Genomic DNA, 12663 nt, shown 5'->3' with positions numbered 1-12663 from the left:
TTTGTTCTCTTTTTGCACGTACATAAAAATTTTCTTTGTCAGAATTTCATAGGGCTAAAATTCTGGCCAATGGGATATTTGGTACAATGTTGCAGAGCAACTTCAAAGAAAGTTCCTCAATAGAGCATATGTGCCCTCTGCACATTTTTGACTTGGTCCTCCAACCTTCCACCTTGAATGAGAAAGCTGGTATCTTGAGGCAGGAATTCAAATTCACACCCGAGAGAATGGGAAAAATCAAAGAGCTGCAGTTCTCAACATCATCATACTGGGTCTGGACCAAGTGACTGAGGCTTTTACATCAGAGATAAATATTATATCCATTTACTTAAGCCACTGTAATTTTGTGGGACCAAACCTGCTGCTAAAGATTACATTATAACTGTTTCCTAAACAGTTTTTATATTAATTTATACTTCCCACATGCACAGCATCTTTTATTATTAGAAGAAAAAACACTGCAGCTCTGGGATGAGAGATGGCCATCTCATAATTTGTACACCCGTAGGTTTGTTTTCAAACCTTTATTTTCATAAAATTTGAAAAACAAAAAATGAGTTCATAAACATTACTGTTCTACTTGCTTTTTTCACTTAAAAATGTATCATGAACATATCTCTAAGGCAATGGAGTTCTAACTCATTTCATTAAAAAGCTGCACAAACAGACATTTTCCAAAGAAGACATCCAAATGGCCAACAGACATGAAAAAGTGCTCAACATCGCTTGGCATCAGGGAAATCCAAATCGAAACCTCAATGAGATACCACCTCACACCAGTCAGAATGGATAAAATTAACAAGTCAGGGAATGAAAGATGTTGGCAAGGATGCGGAGAAAGGAGAACCCTCTTACACTGCTGGTGGGAATACAAGCTGGTGCAGCCACTCTGGAAAACAGTATGGAGGTTCCTCAAAAAGTTGAAAATAGAGCTACCATATGATCCAGCAATTGCATTACTGGGTATTTACCCCAAAGATACAAATGTAGGGATCCAAAGGGGTACTCATCCCAATGTTTATAGCAGCAATGTCCACAATAGCCAAACTATGGAAAGAGCCAAGATGTCTACTGACAGATAAATGGATAAAGAAGATGGGGTGTGTGTGTGTGTATATACACACACACACATATATATATACATATATATACACACACACACATATATATACATATATATACACACACACACATATATATACATACATATATATATAATGGAATATTATGCAGCCATCAAAAGGAATGAGATCTTGCCATTTGCAATGACATGGATGGAACCGGATGGTATTATGCTGAGCGAAATAAGTCAATCAGAGAAAGACATGTATCATATGACCTCACTGATATGAGGAATTCTTAATCTCAGGAAACAAACTGAGGGTTGCTGGAGTGGTGGGGGGTGGGAGGGATGGGGTGACTGGGTGACAGACATTGGGGAGGGTATGTACTATGGTAAGCGCTGTGAATTGTGTAAGACTGTTGAATCACAGACCTGTACCTCTGAAACAAATAATACATTATATGTTTAAAAAAAAAAAAAGAATATAGCAGGAATGGAAAAATGAAGGGGGGGGAATTGGAGGGGGAGATGAACCATGAGAGACTGTGGACTCTGAGAAACAAACTGAGGGTTCTAGAGGGGAGGGGGGTGGGGGGATGGGTTAGCCTGGTGATGGGTATTAAAGAGGGCACGTACTGCATGGAGCACTGGGTGTTATGCACAAACAATGAATCATGAAACACTACATCAAAAACTAATGATGTAATGTATGGTGATTAACGTAACATAAAAAAAAAAAAAAGCCGCATAATATTCCTTGGGTAAATAGATACCACGACAGCCTACCTCTTTTCCACCAATGGACACTAAAGTCATTCTAGTTGTTGCTACCAGAGAAACTATAAATATCCGAGTGTACAGACACACATATATGTACATACATTATCAGTACTTTTCTATAAAAAAAAAACTTTGAAGAAAAGTACAACTATTGGACTAAAAGTAAGCATATCTTTTGATTTTAATAGATACTACCATATTCTATCCAAAAAGTGGTAGCAAAACAAACTCTCACCATCACTATATGAGTTTATATCGCCATATCCTTGGATTCTGAGCAAAGGAAAAAACCCAACCAACCAACCAGCAACAACAAAAAACCGCCCAGAAAACGAAAGATTACCTCAGATTATACTAATGGGAACCTTTGTGGGGTCCTACTGATCCCAGGGTATGACACCCTTAATAAAGGAAAATATAAAATAGCAAAGGACTACTTGAGTCCTTTAAAAAGAAGAGTCACAAAATAAAAAAGAGTTCTAGGAAAGAACACTAATATATAGGTTTAAGGAACTCAAATAGAAAGAGAAAGGAGAACAAAGCAGGGTCAAGAGACCAGTTATTTTTTGTTTGGCTAGGTGCTTAGATGATGACTTGTAAATGAAAAGACGCTCCGTAGTTTACCTCAATTCTGAAGCTTTCAAACTAAGGTGGTTTGAGAAAGAAAAAGAATGGAAGAATGGATAATTGTGATTCCTTGACACTCAAGGAGATAAATACACATCTTTCCCAGATTAGGGCATAAACCAACTGAAATCCATTGGATCCCAAGTTTCTCCAGAGTAGGATGACAGAGAAACCAACAAGGCAAACTAATAGAAACAACTTACTTCTTTTAATGGGGAAAATAAGAACTATTATTTATAGTAGCATAGCTGTCTTACCTATAGTAACAGGTGTAAAATAGAAAAAAAGAAAAAATAGGACAAAAAAACACAAAACCAAAAAACTGTTTTAGAGTGCGCCACCAATGGCAGAGCTAAAAAAATAAAAAATCTTGCTTAGGCTTATGATATAATTTATTAAATTTAATGGGCATGTTAACAATTGGCATTTGGGGAAAAGGTATACTAGAAGGCAGTAAAATAAAAAAATTAAAGTGGTAACAGATAACCTAAAGAGATAATCAAGAATTAACTATATCAACTTTATTTCATTATTCTTTTTACAATGTTAACATTTTTAATTACAAGAGCCTTAAAGTAGTCACTATACTTATGAAGCACAGTATTAAACATAAAAGTAATTACTATTTACCTTTGCAACAGAGGGTATTTTATTTTCTTTTGGAACAGTAAGGTGTTTTCTTTTCTCTTCTGATCTATAAGTTTTTATTTCTTCCTCTCCCTTTGCAGTTCTCCATTCTTCCTGCCTACTGAAAGAGAATTAAAAGCCATTCATGTTAATCTAAACTTTTCACAACTGATTTCACTCTGAAAGGCATGTTCAGTGTCAGAGAGGGAATGCCACTCCTGATGTTTTCTTTTCAGATGGAGGCATGTGATAAAGATTCCTGAGTTTAAGTGCATAGATTGTTAACTCTGGACATTTGGCATTAAATGACTGGAATACTGGATAGACAGACTATTTGAATTTGATACTACTGCTTCTGTTTATGGTCTCTGGCAAATCAAGTATTCAGTACTGGGAACATGGTTCTTCCTAAGGTAATGCTCTAAGGGTGAGAAATTGGATTTATTTTTTGAAAATTATGTCAGTGTAGGGCTGTGATAATCTCTTATGCCATACGGATAGCTAGAATCTTAAAAAAAAGAGGCACAAGAGAACCTTGAGGTTGAATTAATATAACTCCTAAAGCCCCAAAAGAACTATATTCTCTCCAGTGAAAAGCAGGTCTGGCTTCAGCTACTGAAAAAACTTCAACTCATTGCAGGCATCGAGCTAAAAGTGAGCAACAGAAAAAGTTGAGGAACATTAATTGTGAACTTTAATTTCATGGAATCTGAACTTACAAGGGCAAAAGAATTTTAGTTTTTTACTTTAATTCCTTACAACTTTAAAGTTTTTGACCTGCAGGGTTATTTAATCTTTGAACTTTAATTTTTCCCTGGAGATTTCAGTTGGAAGGGAGTTAATATTCAAACTTGAAAGAATACTACAATGTTGATATTACTAGAGTATATTAATGTCATTTCACTTAATTGCAGAATCTCTAACACAGCTGGTAATAATTCTCAATAGAATATAAAATGAGTAAGTTTAAATCTTGCAAAAAGAATGGCCTTAATTTTTTGTTTCACCATAATTTTTTTATTCTTTAAACTTTTATAACTGTAGATTCACATATAGTTTTAAGAAATAATACAGAAATCCCTTGTCTCCTTTACCACGTTTCCTCTAATAGTAGCATCTTGCAAAACTATAGTACAATATAACCACCTTGATGTTGACACTGATACAACGCACCAGTACTATTCAGAACCCAGTTTTACTTCTACTCATGTGTGTTTGTGTATTTAGTTCTATTCAAGTTTATCAATGTGCTGGTTTGTGTATCCATTACCCCAGATATGATACAGAATATTTCCATCACCACAAAGATCTCTTATGGTGTACTTTTCATAATCATACCCATACCTTTCTCTCTTCCCCCTCAACCCTTCCTCTCCACAAGGTCTAGCAATCACTAATCTGTTCTCTACCTCTTATAGGTATTTTAAGAATAGTCCATAAAGTATGTAAACCTTTAAGATTGGTTTCTCACTCAGCATAATTTCAAGATTTATTCAATTTTATTTTATCAATAGGTTGTTCCTTTTTATTGCAGAGTAATATTCCACAGTGTGGATACAGCTAATCTGTTTAACTATGTACTCAGTAAGGACATCTGGGTTGTTTCTATTATTGGCTATTACAAATAAAGCTGCTATACACTTATGTACAGGTTTTTGTGTGAACATAAGTTATCATTTCTTTGGCATAAATGCCCAAGAGTGCAATCACTGAATAATATAGTAGTTATACATTTAGGTTTTTAAAAAAGTGCCAAACTGTTTTCCAGAGTGGCCACAATATTTTACATTTCCCCCAGTAATGCATGAGTGATGCAGCTTCTCCACTACCCTCCTTAGCACTGGGGTATGTTACTATATTTTGGCCAGTCTAATAGGTATATAGAGATTATTTCCATGTGGTTTTTAATTTGTATTTCAGTAATGGCTAAGGATGTCGAGTATCTTTTCAAGTACTAATTTCCCATCTGCATATCCTCTTTAATGACATGTCTGTGTCTTTTGTCCATTTTCTGACTGGATTTTTAAATTTACTGTTGAGTTTTTTCTTTTTTTAAAAAGATTTTATTTATCTGACAGAGAGAGAGAGAAAGAGCACAAGCAGGGGGAGCAGCAGGGAGAGGGAGAAGGAGAAGCAGGCTCCCTGTTGAGCAGGGAGCCCGATTCTGCGCTTGATCCCAGGACTCTGGGATCATGACCTGAGCCGCAGGCAGATGCTTAACTGACTGAGCCACCCAGGCACCCCTACTGTTCAGTTTCGAGAGTTCTTTACATATTACAGATAATAGTCTTTTGTTGGAATCCAATCAATGTGACTGGATTTAATTTTAATTAATGTAACAGGTCTGATCCACTTAAGAGCTTTCTAAGGGCAAACTGTAAACTACCTATGAGGAGGACATAGCCCAGGAACATTCTCAAAGTTAGAGTACTAAGTACTGGGGGCAAAGCTCCAGGAAGGTCAAATATCCTTTGAAGTCATGGTCATAGCCCTGCTTTATCACTGGCTCAATGGTTAAGTTCAATGAAAAAGGGATAAAAAGGTAAAGAACATATGGAGAGAAACAAATCTTCCCCCTCCTCCTATTTCCTTCCACGTATAGGGACCCTCATTACCAACTAGCAACTCACTCCTGGCCTTTTAACCTCCTTGCTCAATTCTTCTCCAGGGGAAGAAGTGAACTAATTAATTGGTGTGCTCTGGAAGGAAAAACCAGCTTAGTATGGCCCAGTCCTATGCCCTTATTTGCAATGTATACATTTTGTTCTGCATTTTAAAGACCCAAACCCCATTGCCTCACATGGGGAGAAATACTGTGATCCAGTGCTACCTGTGTTTGGGGTTCAGGACTAGGAACACACTTTCATGCAGATAAAAGCCACATCCTTCACAGTTATATCAATAACAAAAAGTACCATTCTGATTTCATCTCTCATTCTCTTGTATGTTCACTTCCTTTAGAACTATTGTTGAGATGGGTGTTACTTATTGCACCCCCTTCAAACCTTAACATTAAAATTAAAAAATGGACAGGGGCACCTGGGTGGCTGTGGCTCAGGTCATGATCCCAGGGTCCTGGGATTGAGTCCCACATTGGGCTCCCTGCTCTGCCAGGAGCCTGCTTCTCCTTCTCCCGCTCCCCCTGCTTTTGTTCCCTCTCTCTAGCTGTCTCTGTGTCAAATAAATAAAATCTTAAAAAAAAATTAAAAAACGGACAAAAATCCAACTAAAAATATATTGTAAGAGTTAATTTTTTATTAAGGACATCTGGGTATACTTGTTATCACATAAAGTTATTGTTCAAATTTATACCTTATTTGTATAATCTTAAATCCTAACACAAATTTGAAGTACTGTCCAATCAAAAAGCATAAACTATATAAATACTGATTTAAAAGTGTTTTCTTAAATTATACAATTACTATCTTTTGAGTTTAAGAACTAGAAAATTCCTAAAATCAAATTTACATTTTGATCTTCATGTTTCTTATTATATACTATGTAGTTGACCCATGAATGGGTTACAACTATCTGAGTCCACTTACATGTGGATTTTTTATACTACAGTAGTATAAATGCATTTTCTCTTCCTTCTGATTTTTTCTTCTTTTCTCAAGCTTACTTTACTGTAAGAATACAGTACAGAATACGTATAACATATAACATACAAATATGTGTTAGCTGTTTGTTATCAAGGCTTCCAGTCAAGAGGAGACTATTAGTAGTTAACGTTTTGGGTAATCAAAAATTATATGCAAATTTTCTATTGTGCAGGGGGTCAGCATTCCAATTCCCATGTTGTTCAAAGGTCAGTATCAGTTGGATTTATATGGACAACATTCATGAATATTTGCATTACTAAATCACAAGGAATCAAAAGGAACTGGATATAAAGTTCCTTTACAACACAGACCTTGAGAATAGAATTACATCAATATTTAATTTATAAATGTATACAAATATAAAAAATAATCATTAAAGAATCATTTTAATATATAAAAAATGTTTATGTAATGTATTACAACAAATAATGCCATGTATTTTCACTATGAAGTATCTGAATATGGTATGAATAGTTAGTAAAACCTATAAAAAATTTTAACAAACTTCATGAAATGTGTTTTAAGATGCAAACAAGACAAACTAGGATTTAAAACATGCTACTCATCTTAACACATCCCCCCCCACCTTTTACATGAATTATTCTAGAAAAGGACATGACTGAAACTTAATTTTCTTCCAGAGTCATGACTAGTTTAAAATCCTAGCTCTGAAGATAAATTTAAAATAAATTACAAACTTGAAAAGGTACTTTGAAGGCTATAATTTAAAAATGAACATAAACAACGGTGGTACATAAAACTTCACAACTCCCCTTACCTGGCTACACCAGCTGATAGCTCAGGTACCACCACCCTTCGACTCCAAGCTACCAGATCCCGCTCTGTGGCTATTTCACTTCTTGGTGCATTGCTGTGCATTTGCCGTACACCTTCAATTTGTCCACTACGCCTTAGTCCTACATTTGGTGGTGAATGAACCTCTGAGGTAGAACTTACAGAGCCTAAGTGAAAAATATGGTAAGTTCTATTTAGAAACATTAGCTTAACAGAAAACAAAATCTGTATTATCTTCCACATGAAACTTTATATTATGGCAAACAAGTAAATTACCAAATCAGGAACCAAACCACAGGCAAAAGTTTAATGAAAACAAAACATGGCTATTCAGTTAATTAGATAATGAATCATAACTGTTGACAGAATTAACATGTAAAATCATTAATTTTTAAAAATGCTTTGTATTTGGGAAAACTATGTAATAAGCAAAAACAGACAAAGCCAAGAATATTTATGGTTCATGAATTTGCTTAAACTTTTCTCTGAAAGTAATATGTGACAATAAGGGCATGAGATATTTGAGAATGTGGAGTGGATTCCATACACTAACAAATAAATTTATTTTTAAAGTTTTTTTAGGTCCTACATGTTTACTCTAGGAAATCTGGAAGAATATATATATTTAAAGCCCCATTATCTGCAGCTGGAAACCTTAAGAACATTTTCTTAGGCATTACATATTTTTAAAAACATGATCATTCTGGCAGCCCAATGTTTCATTTTATGGTTGTGTCATAATTTGTTTAATCACTTCTTTACTGTTCAGAGTTTAAACTGTTACAATTTTTTAAATATTTCACTTAAAGCAATCCCTCCTTACCTCTACTTAAACGGCTGGTATTACTGATACCGGCTTCACTAGAACGTCTCAGGTCTTGCTCCTGTTGTAGTCTTTGAATCATGCTGTCCAATGGGCTGATCTCCTGGTTTGCTTGCTGACTTAAAACTTGGTTCAGTCCTATATAATATCACACAAAATGCGAAGGACACTTTAGTCAACTAGTCAAACCACTTTACTAATTAAACTCACTGAGTCCAGAATTAAACATAAATTTTGCTTCAGTACAAGACCTAAAAAGATCTAAAATGATTAACTTGAAATACACATACATACACAACCAGGAATATGCTAACTCAATCCTAATTTATTACAAACCATGACAAGGATGATAATAAGGTTTACCAAGTGTTTATGATTCAGGCATTCATATTATCCCCACAACAATGCAATTAGATACATATTATTAATCTCCACTTATAGAACCAAAATAACTACTCAATGTCACATATCTAGTAAATGGCAAAAGTGGGATTTCATCTTAGACCAGTTTCTTTTAAAAAAGGCAAATCTGATTACCCACTTTCTCAAAAACCAAAACAAACCAAAACAAAAAAACCTTTATAGCTTCATTTATTCAGCAAATTCTTGAGTGTCTATTATGTATTAGGAACTATATACCAAAGAAGTAAGGATGCAGTGGTGAATAGAACATCAAGATCCTTGACTTCAGACAGCTAACATTCTAATGGGAAAACTGAACAATAAACCCTTATATAAATGCAGACTATGAAAAATGTTAAAGATGACGACAGAAAGAGAAAATGGGGAAGAGAGATGGGAACTGCTTATGGTGAGTCAGAAAAGTCAAAGAAGCCCTCCTTGAGAAGGCAGCATTTGAGCTAAGACTGGAAGAAAAAGAAGAATTAGTCATCCATGTGAGGAGCAAGAAAAAGAACACCCCAGATAAAATGCAAGAGTTGGGACAAAGTCTCTGAGGTAGGGCGTAACTTGGTGTACTTTAACCCACCCTAATTTTCCAGCATCAACTTTCATCTCTACCAGTCACATGGGACCACTTGATTCTTCTGCCCTCCTAACAGGACAAATACCTTTATGCTTTGGAGCTTTTATCCATAATACTCTCAATTCAAGTATAAATGCGATAAACACTAACTTATCCTTCAAGCACCAACTAAAATGGCATCTCTCTGATATTTCCTCTGTGAAATCTTTCCAGACTACCCCTGAAAGAATTAGTTGCTATCCTCTTTCATTTCCTCAAACAATATATACATCTTAGCACTCAGCCCAATATAAAAAGAAAGCCCGCTAGTTAGTTCTGCAAAAGCATGGAATGCCTTATTTAATACTATAATTCTAAATCTAGCACAATGGTAGGCATGTAAAAATGTTTAATCCTGCTGAATGAATTAAAAAAATGTGTATTAGGAGATATATGAAAAGCACTGCCATGAGAGAAGGGAGCAAAAATAGCAGGTGAGTGGGTATACAAGAAATGCTGTGATGAGATCAGACTTTTAGAGTGGGCTGGGAAGAGAAGATACAAAGGACATTCTGAAACGAAGTAGTAAAGAAGATAAAAGGAAAGGGAAAGTTACATGTCTTAAGCACATAATGTTATTTCATTTTATAAGAGAAAACTAAAACTCAATGGGATAAAATAAGTTGTCCAAGGTCACAAAGCTAGAAAGTAGTAAAAGTAGAGGTAAAAGTTAAAATGCCTGTGGATGCTTCTTTCCTGTTATGCTGCTAGGAAAACATCTCATGTTTGAACATCAAGGAGTAATCTGATATAGCTAAAGTTGTAACTGAAGAAGCGTATTTAAAGTGTATTACTCAAATATAAATGTAACTGTAAATATAACACAACTGCATTCAAGCAAACTTATCATTACAGTATCCATTATCTATTTTTACCTAATTCTAAGGGATTTCCCAAATTTTATCATAGATCTAGATTTACAAATAGAAAAATAGTTACAAACGATGCTAAAGATTTTTTTCAAAAAGTATTTTTCTTCTCTCCTATATTGTACTTGGTTAAGTCAAAAATAATGCAAGAAATGATGTTTTACCCTGAATTCTGTGACCTAGAACACTTAAATATTCTATGACTCACTTTGAAGCCATAATTACTGTTACAGGTTCTCTTGTGGTCCTGTACTAATAACTAGCATCTAATTCATTTTCAAGATCAGGTACACTTTTTTACTACTAGGGAAGCTCAGTAAGGAAGAAAGAACAATGGACTAAGAGTCAGAGCTGCATTTGAGTCCCTGTGGTTCCATACAGTGTAACTTAAACAAGACATATTTTGTTAAGTTTTCATTTTCTCAAATTTTAGAATAAGGATACCATAAGGATTAAATGAGATATTATATATGAAAGTCCTATACAAACAGTTAAATGGAGGAAAAAAATTAATAGCCACGATAATTAAGTAGCACTGATATTTTAATAAATGAGTCCTTTCCTTATTTCCCTGTGCCTGAAACCTATTTTGAGACCTGGGCAAGATCTGATTCTAGCCAGTTCCCCTCTAAGAGACTGAAGACATTTATCTTTATTTCAGTCCTATGATCAAGTCTTCTCTAATAATTGAGACTTCTCTAATCTGAATACCTGCCTAAATTTCTTCAATACTACCTGTTCTCAGATTCTTTGAGTTCATGCTATGTCCATGTATAAGACATTTTAGTTTCACATACTACAGACATTCAGGCCTGCTGGATTGTACTACTCTCTGCAAGTAGCAGCAGAGACTATTCTTCTAATGCTTCCCCTCACCCTCCATCCTGAGTGGGCATGGCCATCTTCAAGAGCAGCCCCTCCTACCCAAAATGTTCATCTTCATTGCAATTCCATGCCCAATCCTTAAAGGAAAATAAGAGATGGGTCTTCTATAATGCAGTGAGACTGGTTTTTCTGCACAGCTTACAGAATCTAAATTATTTAAAAGTTACTCATTATGTATTAATCTCTTATGTGTCCTTTACATATATCTACTTAGAAATTTTGTCCATTATGCTAGAGTTCAGAACTTAAAATAGTTTCATAAATTTTTCTCTTTTTAAAAAGATTTATTTGTTTACTTGAGAGAAAGAATGAGAACACAAGCAGGGTCGGGCAGAGGGAGAGGGAGAAAGAATTCTGAAAGAATTCTGAAGCACTGAGGGCAGAGCCAGACTTGGGGCCCGATCCTGTGACCGTGAGATCATGACCTGAGCTGAAACCAAGAGTTGGATGCTTAACTGACTGAGCCACCCAGGCGCCCCTTCATAAATTTTTCTAATTTAAAATATAACAAAGATTCATAAATTACAAAAATGGTTTAACCTTTTATAACAGGTTTCCATTACTTTCACTAATTAAATTAGTGCTACATCTCTTGTCAAAAGGGAAGGTCTGCAGACCTTGTCTCCATTTCAACTCCCTTTTAATTCTTCAACTAATTTGACTTTCTTCCTCCATTATTTCACTAAAACAGCTCTCAACTTTCATTTCTACCTTACTTAAAATTTTTAAAAGTTGATCTCTTCTTAAAACAATCTTCAACATGAATAAGACTATCTAGTCTTATTCTCTTTCACATACTACTTTTCCCTTTAATAACATTTATCACAAGTTTTAACTATTTGTTTATAACTGTGTTTATTAATATTACTCCATGAGAACAAGGATTGTGTCTGATTAATTCCCTACTTAATACCAGTTTAGCAGGTGTCTAGAGAAGATGAATAAATAAATGACCAAGATTATTGCTTTAACTCTCCAATGTTTCTTAATTATCTTATAGTACATACTTCAGCATTATATAAAGGACTTTAAAGAAATTCTTAAAAATAATTTTACTTCTCATTTGTCCAAAACAGTAACAAAGCTTTACCCAATTAGCAATTTTATAAGACATCATTAGAAATGGAAAATTTGGTTGTCTATGAAAATGAGCATTTACCTGAGGAAGTTACTCCCATCTGAGGGATGAGTTGCTCCTCCCTGCAATTTTCACGACCAGGAACTAATCTCTGGTATCTTGATGGATGAGGATTACCATCAACATCAACCAAAAAAGGGGGAGGCATGAGATGAGGTGCTTGCTGAGTCTGTTCATCTAATACAAAGTTGTTGGCATCACGAATAAGGGGCCGATAATCACTATGAAAGAACATCTGATCTGCTATCTGTAAAAAGAAAGGCCCATAAAAGACTGGAAAAATAAAAAATTTATCATTATAAATTTCTAATGGAAGGCAATGTCTTTTCTTTTTTAAAGATTTTATTTAGAGCAGGAACACAAGGAGGAAGAGTGGGAGAGGGAGAAGCAGGCTTCCGGCTGAGGAGGGAGCATGATGTGGGACTCAATC

At 35.0% G+C, this 12663-nt stretch overlaps 1 protein-coding gene across 4 annotated transcripts in view; it reads right to left on the bottom strand.

Moving 5' to 3' along the window:
- The window catches only part of LOC113927426 (pleckstrin homology domain interacting protein), a 138112-nt gene that overhangs the window by 49962 nt on the left and 75487 nt on the right, over nt 1-12663 (bottom strand). For 3 of the 4 annotated variants that reach the window (XM_027603247.2, XM_027603245.2, XM_027603244.2), the window contains exons 17-20: nt 12255-12480; nt 8318-8455; nt 7478-7661; nt 3101-3218 (exon numbers count right to left, since the gene is read on the bottom strand). In XM_027603247.2, the coding sequence (XP_027459048.1) occupies nt 3101-3218; nt 7478-7661; nt 8318-8455; nt 12255-12480 (666 nt within the window). The remainder of the gene's footprint in view (nt 1-3100; nt 3219-7477; nt 7662-8317; nt 8456-12254; nt 12481-12663) is intronic. The other variant, XM_027603246.2, reaches the window with a different exon arrangement.

The sequence above is a fragment of the Zalophus californianus genome, chromosome 7 (assembly GCF_009762305.2).
Source record: "Zalophus californianus isolate mZalCal1 chromosome 7, mZalCal1.pri.v2, whole genome shotgun sequence".
Lineage (NCBI taxonomy): Eukaryota > Metazoa > Chordata > Mammalia > Carnivora > Otariidae > Zalophus > Zalophus californianus.
This window is presented reverse-complemented; position numbering and strand designations above follow the sequence as displayed.